Genomic DNA, 13502 nt, shown 5'->3' with positions numbered 1-13502 from the left:
AATTAATCAACAAAATAATCAACAGTCACAGATTACTTAATCTAAATAGAAGCGCTGATGAGGGCAAAGACTGAAGACAATCAATTTGACTTTACAGCAGCGCTAACCTGAATTTAACTGACAAGGACAGAGATGAAATAACAAAACACATGATCTATTATAAGTACCATAAATATGAACAAAAATCCAGTCGCCTACTGCCAAATTGTAGCAACACATTAAAATAAATGAATAATTAAACTGTGTACAGTAGAGTGTGTCCTTGAGAAATTTGTCCAGCAGCTTGGAGGTACCACATGACCTTATTTGTCGATGTATAGTCATATCAATTTGCATACCGTAATTGCCCTTGACATAAAAATTTATCCTGACTCAAGGTATGATATTTGCAAAATATTTTGCTGTAATGAGAATATCTGCAACAAGTGCTAAAATACAAAGATAGAATGCTAAAAAAATACTATCAGCTCTCATCAGTTTGTGACTGTTAAGTTCATTCTTGTTTTGTTGCTCTGTTAAGTACTGTATATGACAGCTCTTAGGTGCATTTAATAATGGTACTTTTTGTAGGAGCGATTTGTCTTTATGTGCCCTTATAGCAACTAATCCAAATCAGATGGGATCATCAGTAGATGTGAAATTGGCAACTCCGGTGAGGAAGAGTAGCAGCAGCAGCAATCGAAAATATAATGTGAAAAATGCACTTTTAATATCACAACACATTTTTGAGTTATGTGCTGCAATGTTTCACATTTAATATGGTCATTTTTAATGAGATAATATATGAATATTTGTGACTTTACATTCATCCCTCTCCAGAAAGGTCAATAAACTTTTATTTTGTCTGAAGGACTCTCGCAATTAAAAATCTGGATATCATGAAAAGCTGGCCAACTGTCAAGCGGCTTCTTTTTCCTGGACCGGTTTTTGTTGCTCACCCGTCTCTGTTACGTCACGCTCTGACACTGACTATTTTACCATACATTTGTGTTTTTTTTTTTCCTGTTCATTCTGCCCATGCTGTGCAGCTGCTGGATGCCAGGAGAACAAAGGTTTGTCCCTATGTTTGCACCAAATGTGGCGTGCACAACATAGAGTCACCTTCAGTGTGATGTGTATTTGCAGAAACCTGGCAATCCCTTTACACCTTTCCTCCTTACGTGACCCCGAGAAAAAACTGAAATGATTCCCCTGACGGCTACCTCTACCATTTGAGTCATGCTGCCCTGAAATATGGTCCAATAGATTATGAAAATGACACCGTGGTTGTTATTTCACTCCAAATGTGTGTCCCCCTTGTAGCACCACAACTCACAGGTCCCCATGACTACTGTGGAGGTATATCTGTGCCACCAGAGTTTCAACTATATTGCTAAAGTCAGACAAAATACCAGAAAGCTGTCCACCGTAAAAACTTTTTATTATTTTATGACACTTTTATTTAATTATTGAATGGTATATTTATTTATTGAGTTTTGGCACTTTCAGTCCTCCGTACTCTGGCTGACACTAATACTATCAAATTTTCTAACTGTGTGTGTGTGTTTTTTTTTTTTTTACCTCGTAGTTGAATTCATTATGGCTTTGCAAAGATGGCTTCTTGGAAGTGAAAAACTGTATGAGCTTTCTACCAGTAGAGGGCGCTGACAGACTACAACATCATACCGGTTTTAATTTACCGGCTGGATGTTTGATGTTTTGAAGCCCCACATTTTAAATTCACTGCCGAATTTTAAGACTGATGCATTCTGAACTATTCACACTGAATTTGTTCTGTAATGGGTTTAAAAAAATGGAATGGGTCAAAAGAAGGCTGAAAATCATTCCTTATTTATTCGTCTATGCTACACATTTTAAAAGTAAGATAACCTAAATAAACTAATATACAGTAGGTCATAAGATGCCTGATAACCACCCCTTATTTATGTATTTTTTTATTTATTGTACCTGTTTGTTTGTTCTTACAAAACCTATTAAAGGTAAAATAACGTGAAGAAGCCAAAATGTTGGGTTAGTCCCAACGAGTGTTTTAGAGTGTTAAATTTTTGGTTGGACGAAAATTTTCTATCAAAGAAAAATCTTGTGTTTTCTAGTGACTAAAACTGATGGCACAGATACTGTTTTGTCAACATTTTGGGACAAACAGATCCTACACCTCATAATTTAGGAAGGTCTCAGTACCTGTGTATTATTGGGGTCTTATTGTAGTGGTGTAGAAGTGCAATGCATAACAATGAATTAAAATGTGTATCTTGTCACTCATATAGCAAAGGTCGTCAGATTAAAGGAAACAAGTCTTTACCACAATCATATTATGACACAATCATATTATTGTTGAATCGATACCTCTCTGACATCATTCGAAATCAGAATAAACCTTTCCAAAATATCGTTTTTGATTGCATGTGATGAGATAGCACAAGTGCACTTAATGTTGTGTCTGGTGTAAATGCAGTGTTTTCCTCATATTTTGATCCAATAGTAGTCTTTCTAATAACTGGAAGTGAAGTGAGTGTGGAGACTCACTTTGTCAGTGTGAACATATCCTTGCCTGACACACCATGTAGTGGCCTCTTTTGATTTTGATAAATATAATTATTAACAACATTTATATTGAGTAAACAGGGGAACATCAGCGCATGGATTCTGGTTTGATAGGAATATATACATTCCATATTCTTTTGGAATTCCATCATGGCTTCTTATGTTAATTAATCCTCTGTCACACGCTTTCCAAAGTAAGACTTCTTTCTATGTTGACATCCTTGATCACAGCATTAGCTTGTAAACAAGGTAAGATATGCTCCTCATTTTTCTCCACCCACAGTTGTTTCTACTTAAAACATTCTCTCCAACATTTCAGAAGTGCGTGTCACCCTCCCTTTTGTTGAACTACCTTCAAAGACCTTGTACGTTTTCCACCACATGACCCTGTGTGTGTCTGAACCTCATCAGCATCTCCAGATGACCATCCAGGCACTCCAGGATGAGCTGCGCACGCAACGAGACCTCAACCACTTGCTGCAGCAGGAGAGCGGCAATCGCTCCGGCGCCGAGCACTTCACCACCATCGAGCTGACCGAGGAGAACTTCCGCCGGCTGCAGGCTGAGCACGACCGGCAGGCCAAGGAGCTCTTCCTGTTGAGGAAAACCCTGGAGGAGATGGAACTGAGGATCGAGACCCAGAAGCAGACGCTGGGAGCCCGAGACGAGTCCATCAAGAAGCTGCTGGAGATGCTGCAGAGCAAAGGGCTGCCCTCGGGGCCCGGCAGGGTGTCCGAGGAGGAGGAACAGGAGAGGAACAGGCGCATTGCTGAGGCTGAGGCCCAGCTTGGACATTTGGAGGTCATTCTGGACCAGAAGGAGAAGGAAAACATCCATCTGAGAGAGGTAAGCTATAAATCAACTATCTAACTTTAAAACAAATAATCATCCTCAGCTCATCCTTTTTTTTTTATCATATCTTGTGACTTAGATCTTTAAAATAGAATGTGGTAAAATGAATGATGTAAAACAGTGGTTAACTATTGGTATAATACCAACAACAAGACCGTATATTTAAAAAATCCTTAAAAAGTAGTAATTTAGACATGTGGCAATTTTGCCGGACACCGAAAATAATTAATAATTATGTTATGTACTATACAAAATATTTGTTTACCACTCTTACCATCCACATTTAAATCATGACATTGAAACCTCTGTATGTAATTCAATAAATTGTCCACTAGGTCGAGCAACTACACCGATACAGTCCTAGTTTTTGTCTTGTTTTTAAATCCGCTTGCATAGAGAGATACTATCATTTTAAAGCTTAGCTTTTTAAAACTAAAATGTAGCGAACCTTCAACGAGTACATTACCCACACGAAAGCGTAAGTATTTATACGGTCATTATTATAATAGTAAAATAAACCTAATTAATAATCAGCAGATTGCAAACGTGGTATTATGTCTGCCTGACAGTTCTGAGGTTGGTAACCACATTCCATAAAGAAAAATATTAGGTCCACTAAAGACTAGTTATCGTCCATAAATGTGAATACTGGAATAAATGCCAGCTCTCTTGTCACCCAAATTGAGAGAAATAGAAAAATTACTATAATTTTAAAAATATATTTTTTTATTATCATGACAGTATAATCAATCAAAACAACCAATACTTATTGATTAAGCATGCCCATGTAAGAGCTTGGCGGGATACATAGGAGCTATCCTAACCCCAACCGTGCATTTTGAGTTAAACATGGATTTTGCTGCATCAAATATTGGTGTTCATCCACCTGTATACGCTCTCACAGTAAGTGGTGTGTTTGCTTCCCGAAGGAGCTGCATCGAAGAAATCAGCTACACCAGGATCCAAGCAAAACGAAGGCCCTGCAAACCATTATAGAGATGAAAGTAAGTGCAATTTACAACCTGACAATCACATGCCACAAAAGCAAATAATGAACAGGGTGTAAACAAAGAATCATACTAGGATACAGAAGAACAGATCAAAAATCATCACGAAGCATTCTATATTGAATTCATTGACATATAAAGGCCTAATGTCATGTGTATTGTTTACTGTCCAAACACAGGCTCACACTGATGTGGTTTCATGGAAATCTATTGTTGTTATTGTGATACTGGGCTGAGTCATCATATTGCAATACAACTGTGTGATGAATACAATTTTGTGATAAACGTGTGTGTGTGTGTGCGTGCATCTTTCTGGCTTCGTGTGTGTGTCTGCTCCAAACCAGCTGTCAACATGAAAATTCAATAACCCCTTTTAAATGTCATTCTTGCAGAAGACTGCAATCTAAACAAAAATACAGTGATCACAAGTGCGAACTAGTAATTTTGTAAATCACACAATATGGTTGTCCCTTTTGGTTTAGAACTCATGATGGAAGACCGCCACCAAATAAAAATTTGACTAAAAGTGAATGCACAGGTTAATTGTAATCTAGTGGAGGAGCAATTCATTGTTCTGCCTGCACTAGTAAATGCATCAATCAAGTGCAAGTGGATTATTTCCCTTGGCACACTGGTGGGGCGTAACTGCTATAGCGAATGGATGGATGGATAAAGCATGTCAGCGCAACATTTAGGGGCACTGAGAAACAAGCAAGCTAAATACTTTCCTGAGGCATCCTTATTGACCACACCCACAAATTTGATAACGCTCGACATAAATCTATCATTGTGGCACAGTGCAGCCGCATCACGGAAATATGTCCAAAGCAGTCCGAAAGCAAAAAGATCTGCTGTGATATGACCGGATCTGACAAGCCAAGAAATTGAGGCCACGCCGCGACCGAATCTCCGTAGACGCCAGCAGCCTCACTGCAGAGGCCTGACATCACTTCCTCAAAATAAATCATGACATCATCGCCGAGCAGACACGGCCGAACCCCCGCCCCACCCCTCCGCTTTCGACGGGCGTCACGTGGTATGCAAATGTTGCTATCCTCGTCGATTAGGGGAAGACCCGCCTCCTGTGCAGGAAGACCCCCGCGCCGCTCCCCTCCTCTTACCTCTCCCGCTGCCTCTCCAGTGCCGTGATGCTGATGGAAGCGCCAATAACCCTCCCTCCCCTTCTCCCCGACGCCCTCTCCTCCTCGCTTAGCCGAGAGCGTGCGCGGCGTATAGCCTGCCTGCTGCTGCCATGGAAACAGGTGTGGTTGTTTATGACAGTGAGAGGCCAGCATGCAAGCAGACAAAGCCGAAGGGAGCCAGGGAAAACATTTAGTGAGCAAATGGATGCGCCGGTGATGACACGCGGACGGAATAGAATCCCTCGCTCTTGAAGGTACGAGCTCTCGCGTCTTTTGCGGCAATCTTAGTTGAGGGACGTTCATCTGAGGTGAGCTGTATGCGCCATGCTCACGGGAGTGAGGATTACTGTAGGGATGAGCCCTGGACCAAGTTTGTAAGTTCGGAGGCACTTGCATGAAAGGAAGTGACCAAAAGGTTGCGTGAGAGGGGCGACGGACCACGGCTGACGTTACGTTGTATTATTTATTCAAAAAGCTGAGGTGCACTCACAGACGCAGGCCCGAGCCTGGAAACTGCAAGCAGCCAAATCTGCAGCGTGTTACTTTTCTTCCTTATTCAGCGGCACATTTCTCTCCAGTCTGCCTGCGCTGAATGTTTGCGCAACATTTCCCAATGGTGATTAGTCCTCTGCGCCGTAGCCGCCGAGCCAGCTCCTCAGATCTCTGACAGATGCGGCCGCTCGGATGCAGTCCACGTAACTTCGGCTTTCCTCTCATCGCGATCCGGCTCCTTTTCTCACCCCTTCTTTTTGTGTCATCTTCGCTCTATAATCTCCTTTGTGGACTTGAGTTCTAATTTGTTTTACCCGCAACTTGTGAAGCATGCCAGCTTGTATTCTGAAGTGGGTCTGCACGTCTGTGCGCAGGACACCAAAATTGCCTCCCTGGAGCGCAACATCCGCGACCTGGAGGATGAGATCCAACTGTTGAAGGCAAACGGCTTGCTGAACACGGAGGACCGTGAGGAGGAGATCAAGCAGATGGAGGTCTACAAGAACCACTCCAAGTTTATGAAGACCAAGGTAGGCGTCATAACTTGAAATCTGTCAGCTCAACATTGTCTCCACTTGATTGAGCCATCTAGAGCAGCGAATACTGCATAAGGCGTTTAGCATTTAGCACCATCAGCAAACTGGCTTGTTGGCAGTCATCTTGAAGGTGCTGGGTTTTTTTTTTTTTTTTAATTTGAGACCAGTGCATGCAGTAATGCTGTGGTCCTTAACCTTTCTTCTTTTGAAATATTTTCTCAACAAAGTACCTTCTAATCATCACATTTTTTGAATTTACCCTTGTGCAGTATGTGGTAAAATCCTTTGATTTTTACATCAAGGGCATTTCAATACAGCAGGTAGCTGAAATTTCCCCCAGAGGGTGACAACATGTCAAATTTCAACATTCACGACCACTTAGTTTTCAAACTACCGGATGTGCCATCCCTTGGCTAAAATACTTCAAGAATGATGTGGAAGAAAATGACCCAAAAATGGTCAAAATACTCCACTAGAGATAAAACAAAAAGCTTTAATTTGGTCTTAATTTGCAGAGAAAAATTGTACTGTTCCTGTTAAAAGCATTAAATTAGATTTGTTGATACCTTCAGAAACCCTGCCAAAATCTAACATAACTCCTTCAAGCACCCCCATTTGAGAATCCCTGCTTTACTGGACTCCTCTCAAATCCGTGTTTGCATATTTCTATTTACCATTTAACCACCAAATCCCAAATCAATTTCATTGAGTTCTAACTGTTAGGGCAGGGCATAAATTTTGTTTCCAAAATTGACCGGATTATATTCACAAGGGACCTATTTGATTTAATTCACAATTGACTTTGATTTTTAGTTTAGTTAAAGATTTCACACAGTACCAATTTTACTCACATGGAAGACATTCTCAGAAAAGTAATGCTGCAAATAGTAGAGACTTCCTGCTCTAAGTTGGTGCAATAATAAAAAAAAAATACAATTATATGCATTAAGAACTAAGCCAAATTCAGTCACAATTTCTCATTTGCTGTGTAAATAAAGTGGCAAAAACACACTGTAAACTCAATGATACGTAAGGGTTTGATTAATCATTTTATAAATCGATATCGGGCTATGCAAAGGAAAATCGAATCAAACCTATCAAACAAATTTAGTATACATCGCTGCAATCTCACAACCATGTGAAATTTGTGCCCCTTAATATGGTAACTTGTGCACTTCTCTCTCCATCCGTGTCCCTGGAGCATTGACTTTCTGTTTACCCGATGCTCCTTGTTTTAGTGGACCAGGCTTAGACCAGTCCACAGTTTTGTTAAGCTATTTTTAGACTTTTTTCATCCATCATGAATAGGGATGATGTATAATACATGATGAATGCAGGGGGGAGTCGGTCCCAAATGCATTTTTAATGATAGCAACTTGTGTTGATGAAAATAGCGTCAAAGCTGTACTTGGTAGCTTGAGCATTGTGAGGCGCATGTGCGTGTCTGCAGATTGACCAACTCAAACAGGAGTTGTCCAAGAAGGAGTCTGAACTGCTGGCTCTGCAGACAAAGTTGGAAACCCTCAACAACCAGAATTCGGACTGCAAACAGCACATTGAAGTACTCAAAGAGTCTCTCACTGCCAAAGAGCAACGGGCGGCCATCCTGCAAACAGAGGTAAAATAATACCTGTAGTCAAAGTAGAGCAACAAGATTAAAAAAAACAAACATTTCTATCAGAAGCAAAATAACATTGGCTTGCCATGTACCTAAGGCAAACAACGTCTCTCAGCTGTTGAAAAAAATAAACAAAAATCCCCAAAATGTTATGGTCTCAATGAAACCATGAAACATGATTTTATTTGATTTTTTTCCCTCTTCCCCCAAGAGTTCTTTTTTTTTTTTAATTTAATTGAGTAGTCCAGGTTAAAGGTCATATTAATGGCAGAAATAGTTTTTAAATAAGTTATCTTTCTGTTACTTTTTAATGCCAGAAAAGCCTGGCATTTGAAGAGGTTTGTGTCGACTTTTTATCTCCACTGGGATTTGTATCCACTTTTTTTATCCACTGGGACATATGTCTGCCAAACCTGCAGAATTTACCGTAAATGAGGGGAAGAGTGGGGCTTGGGCAGATACAACAGAGATGACCTGTCATGCAAAAATGAGTGGGGGGGGGCAAGGAGTGTTTGCAGAATGCAGAGTGACCTGGCATGCAGAAATGGGCAGAAGGGTAGCGCACTCAGTCCTGCAGCGTGAATTGAGAAGTTTCAGCTTCACTGAAAGCACTCTATGTGTTAAAAAAAAAACATTTTGTGCCCCAAAAGAGACTGCATTACCTCCATACTACGGTTAGAAGATCATTGGGTAGGGATGATTTTCGGTCCCCATTAACCACCAAAAACAAGGGATTAGTATATTACTTTTTACGGGGATGTCAGGAATGAGTTGAAGGCAAAATATCTGATACAGTTCCATGTTTGATGTGATTAGAGTGCAAAAGTGTCCCTAATGTTGCAACCGTGAGACTTTCCTGTATATTTACTATCCACTCAGTATTTCAAATGACCTGACCTGTTTGATTTTTGCTCTGTCTTCAGGTGGATGCACTCCGCTTGCGTTTGGAGGAGAAAGAGTCCTTCCTCAACAAGAAAACCAAGCAGCTGCAGGATCTGACGGAAGAGAAAGGCACGCTCGCCGGAGAAATCAGGGACATGAAGGACATGCTAGAGGTCAAAGAAAGAAAAATCAATGTCCTACAGAAGAAGGTAATCATATGACGGGCTTAACAGTTTGTGACTTTGCCATGAGGTTACAGTACATATTTGAGTATGTGCACTACCTTGTGGTTTATGTTAGTTTTATTTACAGTATTTATATATATATATATATATATATATATATATATATATATATATATATATATATATATATATATATATATATATATATATGGGGGCCGTGTATGAAAAATTAAGGTGATGCGAAGAGACATTCTCTACCATATATGTTTAATCTATAATGCGGCAGAAAAGAGTGGTATTAAAAAAAAAAAAAAGATTTAATTCAACCAAATTTTCACATGTGTGCCTAATAAATATTACGTATACATGCAAATAAAACCACATACTATATTTTGCTGCCTATATACTAATAACACTAATGTGTTATACTCACAGATAGTAAAATGCATGACTTGAATGACATAGATGGATTTGTGAATGTCCGGTTTGAGTTTCAGTTCATATTCCTTCCATTTCACGTATCCTGGATTACCATCTGAAATTACATTTTTCAGTGTCAACTCACAGGAGTGAGGATGGAGGAAACGTCCATAGAAAAGAAAAGCTCGGACATATTTCTACCTCACTGACTCCAGTGTGTGTATGTGTGTGGGTGTGTGCATGCGTGTGTGTGCTATAAATATTTCCAGTGATACACTTTCTCTCAGCCTGACCCTCTCATGTGTCCTCTGTTGTTTTCTTCTCTTCTGCTCACACTCCTCTTCACATCTTTTGTTTGTTTCTTGGTCTGTGGTGACTTTACAAGGTAGCACCTCCTGCTGCAATGATTTGGTGTTAGTGTTAATATCCTTGTTATTAGTGCCTTGATTTATTGTCCTCCTGCTCCAGATTGAGAACCTGCAGGAGCAACTGCGGGACAAAGACAAGCAGCTAAGCAATCTGAAGGACCGGGTCAAGTCTCTGCAGACCGATTCCACCAATACCGACACTGCCCTGGCCACCCTGGAGGAGGCGCTGTCAGAGAAGGTAAAGAATTCGAGCCCTAATAGCAGTGGTGTCCAGGCTATGGCCCAGGGACCGCTTGAGGCCACCATCCATTTTTCCAGTGGGACTGCATATACTAAAAAATGGCGTTCAAGTCAGCCCGCAAGACCAGTGAAAAAAAAGAAGGGAGGTGTGAAATAAAATTGGGGCCGCTACTACTAATGGATTGGAGCATCTAAATAGGAAAGGATACAACTCATTTATTTTTGAAAATTTCTCCTCAAAACGTTTTCAAGATAGTATGGTTTTAGAAGCAAAAATTGTTTCTTCCACTTTCTGCATTGTCAAGGTCCGATCCATGAAGATACCACATTAATGATCCGTCATGAACTGTTTTCAGAAAGGTCATCACACTGCAGTTTGTTGCGGTTCTGACTGCAGTGATGAGATTCAGTTGTTGTTCAGTGCAGTGGTGAGTTTAGTCTCGTAGAATTAGTTGATCAAATTAACTGGAAAATAAACACCGTATGTTTGTTTGCATGATTTTTTTTAACCATGTTTTGAACGTTTTTTTTTTAAAACCCTTCTGCATATATTTGCATGCCGAATGAACCTTGACAAGAATGCAAACTTGGCTCACTGCTCAGTGGGATAAGGGCATAAAGATATTAATCGTCCGTAAAAAAATATTTAATAGTCAAATGAATTATCGGTATAATAACAAAGAAATGAAAAAAATCATATCAACGTTTAACTGATGTAAATGGCTAAATAATTTTAGTATGCCTTGACCATTGTTCAAAATGTGAAATCTGTGGGTCCAATTTTCTGTCACATTGCTACACCACATCATTGCTGAAACGTCTCTTCCTGCATTACGCAAATTCCCTTGAAAAGCTTTCTTTTTATGATTTTTTTAAACAGCAAATTGACTTACTTTACGAAGTCAGTTATTGAGGTCTTACAAAGAAGCAAATGCGATTGTAAAAAACTAAAATGATGAAGTTTCAGTCGGGTGGACAATTGTTTATTCTATGTAATGTTTTGTGTCACCAGGAGAGAATCATAGAGCGTCTGAAGGACCAACGAGAACGAGAAGACAGAGAACGTCTGGAGGAAGTAGACGCCTACAAGAAGGAGAACAAGGATCTCAAAGAGAAAGTCAACAGCCTGCAGATAGAATTAACTGAAAAAGAGGTATGTGAAGCACTTGCTCGCATTTCCTGTTGCGTCGTTTCATCCCAGCGCTCTGACGTTCCGTTTACGCGCCTTTAGTCCAGCCTCATCGACCTCAAGGAGCATGCCTCTTCTCTGGCATCTTCCGGCCTCAAAAAGGATTCCAAGCTCAAGTCCCTGGAGATCGCCATTGAGCAGAAAAAAGAGGAGTGCAGTAAGTTGGAGACGCAATTACAAAAGGTACGTGTGCATCTCAGTGTGATAGGATTGTCTGTGCTGTTTTCGCAAAAAGGTTTCAGCTGTTGCAATGTTTAGTAGATAGCCTTTTCTCTTCGTTTCATATTTACAGGTCGATAAATTAAAATGTAAGAGACATGTTTATTTTTTAGCAGTTATATTAACACAGTGAACAATAATATATAATAATTAAATGAATGTGGGCAAATTCTCCTCTGAAAGCCGATTTCTTATATATTCATGTATTAAAAGTCCTTTTGATTATTTCTTAAGGAATGTTCTTGATGTTGAATTGAGGGGTTTTAATTGACTATGAGCAATTGGCAAAATTACAATGAATGAAATCTTGAAGTACATGAATTTTTTAAAGAAACATAGAATCTTGTTTATGAAAAAAACTGGCATTTTTCTAACAATTTTCTAACAATTTTTCTAACAATTTTCTAATTCCGTTGTTTTCTTCTTTATCAGACAGTAGTAAGACTTAAAAACTTTAAAATTTGAAAGTAACAAAACTTTAAAATCTCAAACTTTCTAAGAGGTTCTAACCTGACATGTTTCGGCGTCTTTTCTTTCTTTCTGATTCATTGAGATGCATCTGTATTTTCAGTTCACACTATTTTTAACTGTCTACTGTGATGTTAACAGTAAAGTTCCTGTGAGTTGAACACAAATGTCTTCTAGATTTGACACAGAAGAAAGTTGTTAGCTGCCCTTTTGAATAAGTAATTCGAAAACGCTCCAATTAGATTAAAAGAGGCTTCAAAAAACAAACCAAAACAAAACCTCTCTCATGCTTGGGGTATATCAGCTGAATGCGTTGAATCCACGTCCCACTCAATTGTCAACTGTTACTCAAACACCACTGTATAAATCCGATGGATTATTTACGACGGCACGGAAAAACGACTGCCGCTTCCTCCAACATATTTTTGATTCCTATATAAAACTACAGGTTCACGCCATGAAAATATCCATTCTTTTAAACTGTGCGGAAAATATCCCTCCACTGTGACAATTAGGCTCCCCGAAGCTGCCATTACATCTATTCAAACAGAAGATCCATTTTCACGGTGTAGCAAGAGTTATATAACTGCAAAAAAAATCGATAATATAGAACAAAAACTTTGAATTCACTTTACAGAGTTTTTTTTTAAAAAAAAGTGCGGCCGTCGTAAATGACAGCATTGCTACATTCCCTCCGCCTCCCCCACTGTCCCCTCGTCTGTTCCTCTGCATTTGTCCGCGCTGTGTTCAGATGTAACCGCGAATAACAAAGTGCTGCAGTTGTCTCCTGCCTCACACTGACTCCTAACATGTACTCTCCCATCCCCGACTACCCCTCCTCGCCCTCGCCCGCTCCTCCTGCAACGTAGCAAGCTGAGCAGCTTTTCAGTCACATGAACAATCCTGTAAGTTCTTCTCGTTGAGACACGACACGGAAAGCATGAGGACGCTGAAAGACTTTGGGATATGACCCCGCGGTGCTCTTGTTGGCCCTCTCGGCATACGTGTCGCTGCTTCAACCCCTCCCCCTTCCCCCACCTCACCCAGATGCATGTCCATCATTGCAATGTACATCGTACTAAAGAATCTTCACATTGGGCCGTGTTTGTGCTTATCACATCAGTGCCGATTCTGGTTTGTATTGCGCTCCTTGGGGCCAGGGTATGAGAAAATAAAATATTCTCTAATATGTACCCTCACTTTACTAATCTGCACCCTCAGTTTATTGATCTGCACCCTCTATTTACTAAACTACTCCGATTTTACTCATTTCCACCCTCACTTTACTCATCTGTACCCTCAATTTACTCATCTTTTCCCTCACTTTACTAATCTGTACT

General features: G+C 40.0%; 1 protein-coding gene and 1 long non-coding RNA gene across 10 annotated transcripts in view; one reads left to right on the top strand and one right to left on the bottom strand.

Annotated features, from left to right (window-relative positions):
- Positions 1-13502, top strand: part of erc2 (ELKS/RAB6-interacting/CAST family member 2) — a 41132-nt gene that overhangs the window by 12193 nt on the left and 15437 nt on the right. For 6 of the 9 annotated variants that reach the window (XM_088423551.1, XM_088423549.1, XM_088423550.1 and 3 more), the window contains 10 exons: positions 1029-1052; positions 2956-3390; positions 4326-4400; positions 6412-6567; positions 8024-8191; positions 9115-9282; positions 10147-10284; positions 11299-11439; positions 11518-11658; positions 13032-13067. In XM_088423551.1, coding sequence (XP_088279677.1) covers positions 1029-1052; positions 2956-3390; positions 4326-4400; positions 6412-6567; positions 8024-8191; positions 9115-9282; positions 10147-10284; positions 11299-11439; positions 11518-11658; positions 13032-13067 — 1482 coding nt within the window. The remainder of the gene's footprint in view (positions 1-1028; positions 1053-2955; positions 3391-4325; positions 4401-6411; positions 6568-8023; positions 8192-9114; positions 9283-10146; positions 10285-11298; positions 11440-11517; positions 11659-13031; positions 13068-13502) is intronic. The other 3 variants (XM_088423545.1, XM_088423546.1, XM_088423548.1) reach the window with 3 other exon arrangements.
- On the bottom strand, positions 1810-5343 carry LOC148419213 (uncharacterized). Its single transcript, XR_015866607.1, has 2 exons — positions 4283-5343; positions 1810-3351 (listed from the first exon to the last, which is right to left on the bottom strand). It is a non-coding gene; the product is annotated as an uncharacterized LOC148419213 (long non-coding RNA).

This window comes from Hippichthys cyanospilos, chromosome 9, assembly GCF_059441005.1.
Source record: "Hippichthys cyanospilos isolate Australia breed blue-spotted pipefish chromosome 9, RoL_Hcya_1.0, whole genome shotgun sequence".
NCBI classification, from domain to species: Eukaryota; Metazoa; Chordata; class Actinopteri; order Syngnathiformes; family Syngnathidae; genus Hippichthys; species Hippichthys cyanospilos.
This window is presented reverse-complemented; position numbering and strand designations above follow the sequence as displayed.